The following is a 15867-nucleotide window of genomic DNA, read 5'->3' as shown; positions in this document are numbered from 1 at the left end:
AATGACTAAAGTAGCCCCTAAACCGGTGGATTCATCGGTTAAATCAGTGCCAGTGGTTATCAACCTTTGTTACCCCATGGACCCCTTTAAACGCTGTTCAAGACTCAACTCTTCTCTGAAGCATGCGTGTTGAAAACTTCACCTGTAAATTTGTTAATATTAGCAGGGGTGGGCAAACTGCGGCTCGCGAGCCGCATGCGGCTCTCCGGCATGTTTTTTGTGGCTCTTCTAGTTAAATCGTAAAATTTCAAAAAAATTGTAAAGGTCGCCAAGAGTACCGTTGATAAACGTTTCTCTCTTTTTTTCTTTATTTAGGCCAGCTTTTCGTTTATGACGTAACACTAGACATAGAGCCCGAAGAGTTGGTTAACAAAAGACTGATATTAATAAATATTGTGCGTGTTTTTTGCTATTACCGTTATTATTGTGTGAAATATGACCATTTTGTTATATTACAACTCTGTTGTTTTTGCGGCTGGCCTTGCATTATTTATCGTTTTTGTATTGCAATAATTTTGAGGCTCTTTGGTGCTTGTATTTTCTGCAAATGGCACTTCCATTGAATACATTTGCCCACCCCTGCTATATAGCATATAACCTCTTTAAAGTATCTCATGCTTTTTAGTCTTCATATTAGTACCAAATTATTATAATTGTATGCTTAGCTGAATAATATTAAAAACATAGCTGAATAATATTAAAAACATAGGCCTATGCAGTATTAGTAAATAAGAGAAAGCACAAACAGCGCATGATGACGTAATAATAAGAAAATCCACAGTCCATGTTTTGTCTTGCTTGCAAAAACTACTTCTCGGTTTAATTATATTTTATTTTGAAATATTCTAGCGACACCATGTGGGTGTACTGTTGCTATAGTAACTTTTCGGCACTTCACAATAATACTATTACTTCATAATGGACATGGTTTATTTATTTGAACTATGGTTGATATCCTCGCTGAATACTTTCTGTTTCAATAACTGTTGGACGTAGGACATATAACTTCCTTTAACTGAAAGTTGGTTTAAGACGAATATTTTAGTAGATGTTAGACCAAACCTTTTTTACAAATAATTATTCAATTAACGCTTATTATTTGGGTTAGCGTTGGTTTGGGTTTCTCCATTCCCCACCTTACCCATACCCAAACGCTAACTCGCATCTTAACCCAAATAATCTGCGTTGATTGAATAACTGTGGTAGGATTGTAGACCAGAGGCAAAATTATTTGTTCCATTTGCTAATTCACACAAATTGTGATAAACAGTTGGTAATAACAAGGATTTGTGTTTATGTTGGAAGGGTAAAAGTTAACTGTTTAAAAAGTTTATTGTTAAATGTAGTAAAACAGAATATATTGGGCTGGGATTTTCACAAATAACCCAAGTAATCATGCCAGGTTTATTTATAAACTACACTTAAAGTGGCTGTGCAGATGTATTGCTGTTTGGAAACAATATTTTGCTGTTTGGAAACAACATACACAAAACGGTTGAAAACAACCAGATGTTCCAAAAATACCAGGGTTCAACAAAAAATATATATGTTTAGAAGTCAAAATAATTAGTGGCATTATAATTATGTCTTGCTAAAAAGTCTTATGTTACTTTTAAATAATTTTCTGTAAAGAGTACAATGCATGACTATAGCCAACAGTACTGTCATTAAGAACTAAATATTTGACCTAAAGGTGGTAATATAGGGGACGTTTTACTAATTGTTGCTATTATTCTAAACAAGTGGTTCTCAACCTTTTTAGCTTACGGGCTGGAAAAATTTCAAAACAAATTTTGTGGACCGGTGGACCTTCAAAAATCAAACTCAACCCAAAATGTAATTACGACAAAATAATGCAACTTTAAAGCAAATAATTAAAACTTCAATTTTATGAGCAATTTGCCGCTGTTTTTTTTTACCATACATGTTATTTTTTATATCATACGTGTTATACGTGGTTCTATTAAAGACATTCACATACAACTGGTCTTAAAGTTTAAGATTTAAACTAGTTGTAGCCTTCTTTTAAACAGTTGGCCACACCACTTGCACATTGTGATGTACGATAAAGTACAAAGTAGACCGTTAACTCTATATGTTACGTCACAATGCTACAAATTACGCAACTGGCGAAGTTCTAAATTTGTTGTACTAGCTTTTACATCTTGCAACTGAGATATAAAATTGTAATATATTTGGTGGACCGGCAGGAAAATTGACGCGGACCAGCAACGGACCGGCGGTTGAGAACCACTGTTCTAAACTAAGTTTCATAACATGAGCCAACTCAGTCTTTCTCGGAAGGTTACATGAATTTGTTGTTTACTGCCTGTTAACATGCCCAGGATATGCAGCAATCCACTTAATAATGGGGCCATATAACCCATCAACGAACAATATGTAGAAAAATATTAGTCTATTTGTTTTTCTACCTTTACAATTTGCGACCTTGTCTAAATTTGGGACTGCGGATATATCTGTCAGACCTCACATAATCCATGTTGAACAGATCTACTTTGAACATTGACAACATATAGATAGACAATGGGAGATCACAGAATTGTAATAACCTAACAAAAGTAACACAATTGAAAAGTGACCTAGAGTAACAGTACAAATGTTTTAACTTTTTTAAAAATTAAAAAAAAAGGTTTATATTTTTTAGAACTTACAAATTATTTTTATTTCTACATAATCAGTTTTGTTGTATTGTACAGTATAACTTTTATAATGGATTCTGAATATTTGAAAAAACACTTAGGCTTTTGCCTCACAGAAGCACTTGCTGAGGTAGTGGAAAAAAGACCTTTGGATCCTGTTGAATACATAGCTCATTTTCTTTACAAATATAAAGAAATTGAATTTTGTAATCTTAAGGTAAAATTAAATTTATGTACCATAAATCTTAAATAATTATTTTGATAAGTATACTTATTACAGAGTTATGCAAACAGTTAAATTGTAGAATTCCATTAGCATGATTATTGAACGAACTAGCAATGTTAGTCTTGGTTTATATATATTACTTTTTTTGTTAAAAAATATCTACCTGTTCTTTTTTTTCGTTTAATCCGACTACCTTTCTTTTGTTAACAATTCATTGTAAACTCTCCAACCCGTCAATTACTGAATAATAGATATATGATCAGTGTTTTTTGACCTTTTTTACTCAACGACACACTTATAAACCTCTGAAAACGTTAACATAACACTTTTTGGTATCTTGTTCTCTTTGATTGCTAGCAAGTTTTTATTACATAGGCCTCCTAATTTTATTTTCTATAAACTACGCTTTAAGGGGATCCTCTGTGAGATAAGCCAAAAGAAAAAACAATAAAATGAGCCCTTAATATTGTAGGTTCTAAAAACACACAGTAATCGCAGTATGTTAGTCAGAGCTAAAAATTCTTGTTCACAGAGATATGACATAGAAAGCCAAATGCTTGCAAACACCAAAATGTGCAGTAAGAACCACGGCAGATTCTGACATTGTCTAAATAAGACCTAAATATAATGGAATAAGGCCTAAATGGACAAAATTACGCCCAGAACTGTAGGGACAGGGTATGGGACGGTTTGGGGACACCTTTTTGCCATCAGCCGTTTTGGTGTTGACGTTTGGGCCACCTAGTTTGAACTACGATACTGTTTTGAAACTGTACTGGTTGCCTTTGGTTGGGCTAAGAGCGGGTAAGAGCGGGTAATGGGTTAAATCAGATTTGGGTTTGGAAATTATTAAAGGATTTAATGCTCAAGTTTAGGGTAGTGTTGGGGGTTACCTTAAAACGTGCACATAAGAATATTTTTGTAGAATTTTCTTGAACAATAATTTAAAAAAGATATTTCAGCACCTCACATTAGAAAACAAAAACTTCATCGAATATGATTTCGGTGTAAGTTTATGTGGCCTAAACAACAATGGGTATGAGACAATTTGACACCGCCACCATGGCATCGGCTGTTCTAGTATTGATCCGTATATGTGCCATGTTTTGAACGGAAGCATTCGGGGATGCTGTTTGAAACCGGACTGTTTAAATAATGGAAAAATATATTTAATGATTTTGTAATTAGTATAATTTTGAGCCTCCTGTTTTCATTAGTTTCTCAGTGTTTGGGCCACATTTGTTTATGTGGTACTTTGTATGACTGGTTTTAACTATGCTTAGTAAGAACAATCTGAGTTAATGGAGATCTAAGTTGTGCTAAGGGACTGGACAACAGGTCATGCCCTTCACCAAATTTTATTAAATTAGCCTAATTTGCCAAGGGTACTGCAAAATGTTTTGAGCTTTGTCATATCCTTTAGTCAGTTATGGTGTTTTTCCATTTTGTAGATGTTTATTTTGTATAATTTTCTGTCGGCTTAAAGTCTTTTGCATTTATACCATTGCTGTCCTTCACAACGTAGTTGCTAAAATCACATTAACATATTCCTTGTTTTGAGAGTCACTAGAATAAACTGATTTAATGTCTTTGCAATATTGTTGTATTGTCTGATACACCTTTTAAAACAAGATATTAAACATATTTTAAACCTTTTTGCATTTAGCATTAGGAGATTTTAAATTATTGTTTTGTTTTGTTTGATTCTGTTGTGCTAAAAGATTTATGTAAAAATATTTATTTACATATGTGTTTATGTTTTTTTGTGTTAACTCACTTCATGCTTCTGTGACATTATAGTGTTTAGTTTCTTATGTTTGGTGATGGTAGGCTACAGTCTAGCTAGTGCAGTAGCTAGTGATATTTGCAAGCCCTTGAATATTACCAAAACATTTTTTATGTTCTTTATATATTTAAAAAAATCCAAACAAAAGTTATTTTTTAATTATTAAACAAAAAGTTAATTGTTTTAATTATATTGAGCATCTATGTTTAATAAAATATTAGCATCATATTAAACTGCTTTGCTTTTTTATAGTTACTTCAGGAGCAAAAGCTTGTTAATGCAGAATTTCAGGAAGCTGGAAAAGAAGAAACGTTAAGAAACAATTTAAATGAAGAAGCAAATCAAATTCGGGAAAAGGAAGAGGCTGAACTGCAGGTTAATTGAATAATTGTTTTTACCTAATAGAAATAAATAACTTTTCATAAAGTTGTGTTCAATAAACCAAAAATAGGTTTATATTTATACCTGGAAAGCCTATTTGGAAGTCAGACTGACAATAATTAAATCGCTTCATATTATAAACAGAGTTGCTTGGTTGGCTTAACTAAAATCAAGCAAAAAGAAAAGCTAATCTGCGGCGAGAATGATACCCACAATATGTCTCTAATTAATTAGTTAAAAACTGAAAATGATCAACAAGCTATTGCAGGCATGTTCTATGCTGAGTGCTGAGCCTTCTACGATCAGTTAACTACCAGCGCTAAAAAGGTTGAGCTACAAGTCCTTACTTATAGCAGGCTAACCTAACAGCCAATTTTTGTCGGCCAACTGGTTTATGTTAGCTTGCCCAGGCATAATTCAGTTTGATTTAGGTTATACTTAAATAACTTGCGAGTCACAAAACATGGTGAGGATAGCTTAGAAATACATTTTATGTATATTACAAAAAGCACAGCATTTTCACAATTTATTAAATAGTCTAAAAAATATATTTGACTTTTACCTCACAAAAATGCTAACAGCACAAATGCTTTCATGTTTTTTTGTTGCATTTATCCCCTGCTATTAAATTCGAAAATTTAAGACCAAACAGTTAAAAGATATGAATTTTTTTAATTGCAGTGATAGTTAGGCTGCAAAATCAGCGTGTTTTTAAACTAGCAATTTTAATTTAAAATTATCTTGATTAATGTTTTTTAATATTCTAAAGCCCTATTATTTATGACATAAACCGCAACAGGATATGACCCACTACAAATGAAGTGACCTTCTTTAGCTGTTATTACTTACCTAGCTATTAAACCATAGGACAGTTTACAACCTTGTAACTGTTTATCACTCTGAAGTTAATTGTGTTTTTAGGTTTAAAGGCAGAAGGAAGGCAAGTGAAGAAGTTTGTTTCTTGTTTTCAGTTTTTAGTGATGATCATTAAACAAAAAGTAATAATTCATTTGACTCTTTTTTTGACACAATAATTTATAGGAAGTTTAAACATAGTGGAAGTTTAAGGTGAGGTGCAAGAAAGTTGTATCAGATGAGTTGTGCAGGTCAGTTTCGCATTTTAGTTTATTTTGAAATGTTTAACAAGCTTTAATAAAGTTTTTTTTAAGGCCCGGCGCATCATTGAAACAACTCCAGAACCAACATTAAAAGATCTAACTAATAAACCTGGTGCACCAAGTTTGACCTCTGTGAAGGAAGATGAAGAATCTACCTCACCAATGGAACAAGTAATATCTATTTCAATAATTATATAGAAATTAAATTTGCTTGCATGTTAAATGTATGTTTCCGGGGATTTAAGTTGCCCAAAAAACTTATAATAAGGCAGAGGCATTTTTTTCATTTAGATATCATGGTACCAATGCAGTTATACCACATTCAATTGCATGTTGCTTGTATATATTTCAGCATCCTTACATCTTACTGTACTTCTGATAATATTTCCATAAAAAAATATTCATTTAATATGATTTCCATAAAATTTATAAAAAGGTTTTTACAAAACTTTTTTATATGATTTATGATGTAATTTTATTTCTTTTTAGATGAACTATCCCATAGGTGTTTATATATATATATACATGTATAAGTGGTAGTTCCCGAAAAAATTGACACTACTAAGATCTGAGGGATCGCAATAAGGCCAATATCTTTTTTACACTATTTATAACATTATTAAATGGTGTTAAATACTTTATTTCCATAATTTTTTAGCTCTGCACCCCACATCACTTTTTTGAATATTTTGACTGTTATAATATTAACTACAGTCTAAGTTTAGCTACTGAATTAAACAAACAAACTCTAATGAAATATGAAATACATACAAATGATCTCTTATTGCACCAAAACAATCCAGAAACATGATACTCGCATTAATTACTAAAGCAGTCTAAAGCAGTGCTTCTTAAACTTTTTTAGTTTTGTTCACCCCTAGCATCTATCTTCAGATTTCATTCACCCTTGTCTAATGATATGATATGATAAAACTATCTCGTCTATATATAACAGCACAAAATGACTTAGATTGTTTCGATTTTTGTTAGGATCAACTCAAGCTAAGCTTTACCATTGCAAATCTACGCTTTTTCGAGTCCAGAAATATAAAGCAACAAAAGCACCAAACAAAGTCACCGAATTTTCGTACTTATACTAGGGCTACCATATTTTTAGCACCTAAAAAGAGGACATTTTTTTGCCTGCAAGTAAAACGAAAATAGAATTGTTACGTTTGAGAAATACGTGCCATATCCACACCTTTTTTTTTCAGCAGCGGCCCACTTTGGTAATTTTCCTATGCCTTGCACACCCCCTACGAAAAGTAATTCTGGATTTTCAATGAAATATCACTGAGACAACTGGAAAATAGTGAAATCTGTTGTCGGTCGGCAAAGCGCGAACAAAAATTGGATTTAATTGGTTGAATTGGCGCTAAACTGTTAAATCAGGAGGCTATTTGTAAAACATTTCGTCCCCCTGTTGCTATCCTGTTATCCAATTATATAAAATATGGATAAAAAATAGTTCAAACGGTGGGTGACTTTTATCGTTTATCTATAAGTTAGAAAAATTATAATTAAATAGGGCGGTCAATGAAATGAAAACATGCAATGGCACTCAAAGAGACTTTATGCTCAACAAAGAAAACAAAATTAGATAACAGAAGATTCACAATTTTTTGGGGCTGTTGTAATGTTAAAGTTGGCAAAAATGAGTTTGTACAGTGCTGTAGGAGTGGTGTACAACCAAAACGAAACTACTAAATTCATTGCAAAAGAATTAAGTATTAACTTAGAGCTTGCCCCCCTACGAATTGCTAGGACCCCCCCTAGCTTTAACGTCTTGTTAAAAGTATAAGCAACTAACTCGAAATGCGAAAAAGAGGACATTTAAACAATTTGAGCAACCTCTGGGGACCAGTCAGTTTTGTTGAGAAAAGAGGACAATGGTGAGGCCTAACAACACTCAGTGCAAACCAACTTAACTATTATAATAAGCACAAAAAAAAAAAAAACCAAAAAACAACAGTTGAAGTCGATTTACTTCAGAAATTTGTTTATTAGTGACTATAGGATGCTTTTGAACGTTCGTTCACCCTTATTCACCCCTTTTAGTTGGTTCACCCTTGCAAAAATTTCATTCACCCTGGGGTGAACCATTCACCAGTTTAAGAAACACTGGTCTAAAGCAGGTATGTCTTGTACTTTATGACGTTGGCAGGCAGAGGTTGTCAACCCCTGGTTTAATGTAAAAGTTTAACCACAAAATGGCAAACAGAAGTGTAAAATAGTGTATTTTTTTCTTATAATATATATTTTTGTGAATGTTCGATGTAGAAATACCCTACTTTTATGAGAAACAAATGTACTTTATCAAGCATGCAAGGTGTATTGTCGGTGCTTTTACTGCATTGTGCTGCTGCTGAATACATAGTGCATGTGTATGCACATAGCATTTCAATTGTAAGTTGCATGATGAATCAAAATCAAGCATGGTGATTTTTCACAGTAAAGAAAATTTTGAGGTTAGTCATTTTCTGTGAAGTTTTGTCCACAGTAATGTATTCTTTTTTATATTTCTATGCCTGTTGTAGTGCTGCCATTTAGTTTGATTTTAATTGGCAATATGTGTAGATATTAAATTTTGGAAAAATTAATCAATTATTTTCTCAAATTAAATTTTATTTCTTTAAATAATTTAACATACTGTTTCTTGTTTGTCTTTATATATTTAATTTTATGTATTTAGAGTGAAGATATAAACACCACAGAAAAAGACGAAAACATCACAGAATTGAATAAAATTATCAACATACCAGTTCGATTAACTGCAGATGCACAACTCGACAATGAGCATGCAGATAAGAAAAAGGTTGCAAACAGAGCAGAAGACAAAAACCCCATTCAAGACAATGAGCCAGTCACTGGCACTGAAAATTCTGAGTATACCAAACTTTACCCAGACCTGCAACCTTTACTAGGTATTGGTGAAGAAGCCCCTCTTTCATTACAAGATGATGCACAAGACAAAAATGTAAATAAAGCTTACTCTGAAAAAGAACACCTGTTGTTACAACAGCTTGACAAGCAAAATGCTGGTGCAACTCATTCTCGATCGGTCACTTTTGACCTTAAAAGAGAAATACCTCCTTTGGGCTTTGAAGATAACATTATGTTTGTTGGTCCCCCAGTAGTAAACGAAATTATCAAAAGTAATGAAAATGAAACTCCTATATCTCCTACTGTTATTCCAGATGAACAAACCAATAACAATGACACCATTTCTAAGGAAAGGGTTGTAGATGATGAAAAGGTTGTAGATGATGATTCTGATAATTTTAATGCATATAAGCTTTTACCAGTTAATGAAAAAGTGAAAGTTCATACTGATATGGCTGAAAATAATGATGATACAATTTCAGATGTAGTTGTTTCCCAATCAAAATCTAGTGAAGTGAATTTACATACATGTTCTAAAGCAAAGCAGCTGATAAATGCAGAATTACCTGAGCATGAAGACGAGGAATTCAATGCATTTAACCTTCTTGAAATAAATCAGCTGGGTAAAGAAGAATCTCGAGAAAGTAAAGAACAATTTGACAAGGCATTTGTTCTTGAAAAAAATAAAATCGGTAATGTACAAAGTATGCCGGAAATAGAAGACGAGGAATTCAATGCATTTAACCTTCTTGAAATAAATCAGCTGAGTAAAGGAGAATCTCAAGAAAATAAAGAACAATTTGACAAGGCATTTGTTCTTGAAAAAAATAAAATCGGTAATGTACAAAGTATGCCGGAAATAGAAGACGAGGAATTCAATGCATTTAACCTTCTTGAAATAAATCAGCTGAGTAAAGTAGAATCTCAAGAAAATAAAGAACAATTTGACAAGGCATTTGTTCTTGAAAAAAATAAAATTGGTACTGTACAAAGTATGCCGGAAATAGAAGACGAGGAATTCAATGCTTTTAAACTTCTTGAATCAAATCCACTGTATGAATCAGAATTACAACTAAATAAAGCAGAATTTGATGCAGTAACTCAGAACCATTTGCTCACATATGAAAATAAAGAAGATAAATTTGATGCTTTTAAGCTTATGGAATCTAATGCTGCAGCAACAAATGTTGACAGGGAGCATGTGGCAACACCGAAAGAAGTTGAAGTAAAAGATACAAATGAAGAAACCCTTTTTCAAGAGCAAGTAAGTGGTTCTATTCTACACAATACAAAACACATTGGCAGCCTAGAACATGAGAGTTGTGAAAGCAGGCACGACATTGATGCATCTTTTACTCAATCAATAAATCTAGCTAGTACAACTATAGTAACTGGGGATACTGAAGCACAACACCAAAGTGATTTATTAAATGAGAATAATAGCAATAAAACCGAACCACTTTCTGAAACATTTCAACAGCTTGAAATGTCAAAAAGTAGTTCTAATGAAAGTCCCACAATGTCACATTTCCAAGCTGCAGAAGTACCACCGACAGCTTCACACGAAAGTTATGCATCTGCCTCATCTCATCCCAACATTCCAGCACTTGTTACTCCAACCAACACTCAAGCTGATGTATTAGAATTTCCCACAAAATTGTTTGACAGCAATGAAGAACCTATGATTGCACAAAATTCTTCTATGGATCACCCAATGATATCTGCAATAGACCAACCTCATCAAACCAACAGTAGCTCACAGTCTTATCAAAATACTGAGAATGCTATGGATGAAATTATTCAGAGCGATTATAAAATTCAGGAACAGTAGTGCTTCGTTAATCTTTCTGGTGCTGTGTATTGTTCTATTAAATGTATATACTTATAGTTGCTGTTTACTCAACACATTTTAACATAAATGTTAAAAACTGACTTTTCTTAAACTACAGCGTAACACAAACAGCCTATTTAAAAAAATGCAAGTTAAAACGCGATTATCAAGCATTTAATTGTAATGAATTTAACATTTATTGTTTTATGTGAAATACTATGTTATGTGCATATTTCGAAGTAGGCTATTATTTACTTTACTGTACAAATTCTTAAAAAAACACTTACATTTTTAATAAAGCTTGTTTGTGTATATTTCAACCAGAAGGACACTGACCACCGTAGACTGTACTAAATGACTCCATTTAATCAGAACTAAACAAACTGCCTCGAACTGAACAAAACTGTCATACTGAATTGCTTACAGTACTCAAAGACTGCGTCATATTATAATTGCGATCAACTAGTTAAGTGTTTTCTGTTATTCTGGTGTTAAGTGATAACAAGCTAAAGCGATCGTGTTAATGTTTGGGATAGGATTAGCCAGACCGTCCAAGTCAATTGAACATGTTGTAATTACACGCACAAACACTCAAACTTTTTTTTATAGATGTCGTCACAAAGTTACGTATTTACGTGACGTCCGTCGCAAAGTTACTTCAAAACGTCACGTCATAAAAAAGTAACCTAAAGAACACCACACAGTTCGTTGATTTTTAGCTACATTACAAACATAGTACCGATTCGCACAAAACAAAATCACACCTTTATACCATTTTTGTTACCAAAACTTTTATTTTCAAGGATGCGATGAGACGCACGACACCATTAAAGTAAATTAAAAAAAATTCACCTGAATCCGCCCGGTTAATGACGTAGTAAATACTAATCCAATATTTATTAAGGTAGTGTTGATGATTGTAATGACTACTTTGCAATTCATTTGGGGCAATTTGTGATTCACATATCTTATTCGTGATTACCGAAGCGAAATTTTGTTATATGTTATAGCAAAATAGCTTACGAAACGGCAACTGATAGGAAAGCAACTTTAACTTTACAACGTATGTACCACAGATGATTTTAATGTAACAATGCCACAATTGGCATAGCCATAGCATGTTAATGATTTCGCAACATTTCGAATGAAACGCTTATAGTTATCGATCGTAATGGCAATATTTCAAATCAACATGGCGAATGTTATAGCATGTTAAGGATTTTAGCTTGTCAAATGAAATGTCTAGTTAACCATTGTAATGACAGTATTTTTAATACAATGACTAGTTATCGTATTTAATAGCAACACGGCGGATGCAATAGTATCTTTTTGGTATTTTAGCAGGGATCGGCAACCTTTTTTGCCCCGCGGACCGGTCAAAAACTAAGATTTTATCACGGACCGACCTTCAAAAGCAAATGAAACTAGCAATGTGTCCCTTACATCCAATCTGTTTTGCGGTTTCGTCTTTGTTGGTGCCATTACAGAAGATCCAGAATCGCTTAAGTAAGATGTGGGAAATTCCAGTAAAGTTTTTAAGTGCTTTCTGGCAAGGTTAGGGTTTTGTGGCAAGACCTTCATCGAAAACATTGGTACAGTAATTGCATGAAAAGTACATTTCAGGCAACCATCATTTGCAATGCCCAGCACTTGGCCCTCTTGTCTCACAGTTAGGGTCGATTCCTCTGTTTCGAAAATAAGTGAATTACGGATCTTTTATTTGCAGTCCTAGGATCTTTAGCCCTTGGAAAGAATCGCTTGAACTCTAGTAATATAACACGTAAGTGACTGGTACACTGGTACAAAGTAGGAGAACGCTTGTTTCAGGTTTGTTTGTTTGTTAAGTCTGCTAAAGTTTGAAGCATTTTAAACGCGTTTCTCCCATAATTTAAGTTTGTCTTTAAATGCAACCACTTTATTTGCCAACTTGAACACAGTTGTCATTTTTCCTTTAAGTAAAAGATTTAGTTCGTTGAGCAGATTGAATATGTCACACAGGTAGGCAAGTTTTAGAACCCATTTTCATCAATATATTTGTAGCAAGATCTGAATGCGACCTGAATGTGCAGTGGTTCACGCAATTCAAACACTCTGTTTCATGATTTTCCTCATGAGAACCACCTTACTTCGATATGCAAAAGTGCCTCTGCATCCATGTCCTCACATAGCTGCTCAGACAGCCGGGTGTTTGCATGTTATTTGATAAGGTAGATTATTTTAACTATATCATCGAATACATTATTAAACCTCCAGTAATAATTTTTGGCTAGCCAGCATTTCTCTGTGGATGACACAATGATTGGCCTCGCAATCTGGTGCTACCCCCTTTATTTTTCAAATTACATTAAGGTCTACGTTTTTGTTCTAAAACATTCGTTTTAAGATCTGTATGGGCCCTACCTTGCGTGATTTTTAAAATAATAAATCGCTACCGCAGGTCTCCTCCACTCTCCAAGTCGCAGTGTTTTTCAACCCATGGGTCGCCAACCGTGGATTTGGTTGGTTCGCGTTTTGATTTTTTAAAATTGGTATTGGTTCTAATCAAGATATTTTACACACTTGGGAAATTGCAAGAAATACAAAGAAAGTGACTCATATTTACGCGTAGTTTTCACGCTTCGCGTAAACAAAAACAGCACCAGTTTCAATAGAATTATTATTTATCAACGGTAACTTTTTTAATTTTATTTATCAACGGTAAGATTTTTTTAATTTGGGAATTCTCACCTAGTGAAGAATTTTAGAATTTCATGGTGACAATAAGAACAATTGTCATTTTTTTAAGAACGTGCTATTTTTTCAATGCGTCACGTAGGCTTCTAAATCAGTTCTGTGAAACTGATTTGCCGACTCAATACTGTGTTACCGAAAGATACTGTTTTGCTTGTGCTTTTCAACGGTAGTATAATGTTCGAAACACCAAGGCAGGCATAACTAAATCGGATGCAATAATTTATAATCTTTAAAAACTTTCCAAAACAAAAAAGCTTCTTCAAAAAGATTGTGGAGGACCGTTTTTGCATATGTATACAAAAATTGCATATTTATAATGGTGCCAGTAATGAGCAGAGCGAATTAGAAATCGATTGCGGCCCGCGAGACCATTTCTTGCCCACGCGGGGCGTTTTTAAAACAAAAAATGGCAAGTGCTCGATTTGTTTTTCACGTTCTGTGAAAATGAGGTTTGTACAGCAAAAATCAGGAAATTTTTAACACACTTACAATCGCTTTTCCGTATTTTTAACACTATTGCCATGTGCTACAATTAACTGCCTGCAAATTTAACCTAAATATTTATCATAAACTTGGCCTATCTGTAGAAATTTGAAAATACGATCTAAAGAATTTTGAAATTCGGTCTAAACCACTTGTGTCAAACTTGTGACAACGTTTCTTAAATGGTGGCATTTTCGGCGGGTAAATACAAGGAAATTTAAGCGCCCATGCCACTTTCTTTGTATTTATGAATGTTGCTAAACGCATATATGCTATGTAAATTAAGCATAGTGCAGATAAAACTATCTACTCCAACCTAGCGGCAGAAAAATTTCGCTACAGAATGTGTTCAGTTCGCTTGCTTTATTCAGCTCGCAAAGGTACGAATCGGCTGGCATCCTGCTGCGCTTTATTTTCCCATGCTTGCAACGTTCATTGTGCGAAGTGGCCCGTTTTAGTAAAAGTGGGCGAGTGCCACTTGCCTTTTAGAAAAATGATTCTCTTAGTAAAATAACTTATTGCTCTTACTAAACAACATATTTTACCGCCGCAAATTTAAATGCCAAAAAAAAACTGGAAAGCAGTGTACACATCTCTGTTTGCACCTGTTTCCCATGTTACTCCAATCAAACATATCAATACCAGGTCTACAAAACTTAACATTGTACAAGTAAACAAAATACTAAAGTTGAATGCAATATTTGGGATGACGTTACGCAGTCATGTCATCACATTGCGTCATACAAAAATAAATCTTTAAGAACACTGCGTTTATTTGGTCTAAATTCGTAAAACTTTCGATTTAATAGGTGGCTTATATTAGGGACATGAAAGAGATTTGTTTATTGCTTGAAAAAACAGATTTAAAGTATTTTATAACAGTGATTATACCGACCAAGGCATGGTAAAAATTTACCGAGTAAAATGGAAAAAAATATAGCAAACTATAGGCGTTAAACTATTTTAAGAGAATGATTATAACTGCTTTTTAAACATGTCACCTGGCCCAAATTTAATATCAAGGCCGTACGAATTATATAAGTAAATTATATTTATCAAATATATTTTCGATCATTCCCCAAATACCTCGCCGTATTTGAATTTATTGTCGCGGTAATACATGAAGAGGCAAGGCCATGTAATAAAGTTTCACTCATCGTAGAACGCAGGGAAGCATTGCTATAGAAGCTTCATTTCTATGACGTTCGTCAACTATGTCGCCAGATTGAAACATAAGTCAAAAAAGCTTTGCTAATATTAATTTTCCATAGTCTTTACCAAACTAACGTATAAGAAAATCGAACCCTGACAACTACCCCTTTCGCATAAGATATAAGTTAAGGCTGAAAAGTTTCGGCCCATTTCTGTCTTTGCCTCCAAAAACAAGTTAAGGAAACTATATAACATGCAACGTTTATAATCCCCCCCCCCCCAAAAAAAAAAAATATATATATATATATATATATAAATAAATAAATAAAAAAATATAAAATAAACAATAATCCCCGAAAATATACCCCCCCCGATAAAATATACAACAGTCTAGTTACTAATATTTTTGTAAAAATATAGGCTAGCGGCTAAAATGCTTGCAACTTTAAAGAGGTTACATTCTATTCGTATTGGCTTATTTTTCAGTGCTGTATTGAGGGGCAATTTAGTTTAGAAAAGCAGTGAAGGTGGTTCGCGGGATAAAAAATGTTAAGATCAAATGAATAAAATGCCTAAAAAATGTTGTTTTACTTTAATATGTTTTAACCAGTTTA

The 15867-nt window shown here is 33.4% G+C and overlaps 1 protein-coding gene across 1 annotated transcript; it reads left to right on the top strand.

The window, feature by feature from the left end:
- The first annotated feature begins 2704 nt into the window (after positions 1-2704).
- LOC146138081 (uncharacterized) lies at positions 2705-12059 on the top strand. The gene is made up of 4 exons (XM_083394512.1): positions 2705-2877; positions 4925-5047; positions 6223-6342; positions 8864-12059. The coding sequence occupies exons 1-4, from the start codon at positions 2731-2733 to the stop codon at positions 10883-10885; spliced, it is 2412 nt and encodes an 803-aa protein (XP_083250638.1). The 5' UTR covers positions 2705-2730; the 3' UTR covers positions 10886-12059.
- The last annotated feature ends 3808 nt before the right edge of the window (positions 12060-15867 follow it).

The sequence above is a fragment of the Ascidiella aspersa genome, chromosome 7 (genome assembly GCF_963924565.1).
Source record: "Ascidiella aspersa chromosome 7, kaAscAspe10.2, whole genome shotgun sequence".
In the NCBI taxonomy this organism is placed as follows: Eukaryota; Metazoa; Chordata; class Ascidiacea; order Phlebobranchia; family Ascidiidae; genus Ascidiella; species Ascidiella aspersa.
The sequence above is the reverse complement of the archived record's forward strand: the minus strand, read 5'-3'. Positions and strand labels throughout refer to the sequence as shown.

Excerpts from the sequence above, each read along its gene's own strand:
- LOC146138081 (XM_083394512.1), top strand. The coding sequence starts at position 2,731 with ATGGATTCTGAATATTTGAAAAAACACTTAGGCTTTTGCCTCACAGAA. Across the intron at positions 5,048-6,222 it reads AGGAAGAGGCTGAACTGCAG|GCCCGGCGCATCATTGAAAC; the intron begins GTTAATTGAATA and ends GTTTTTTTTAAG. Across the intron at positions 6,343-8,863 it reads CTACCTCACCAATGGAACAA|AGTGAAGATATAAACACCAC; the intron begins GTAATATCTATT and ends TTATGTATTTAG.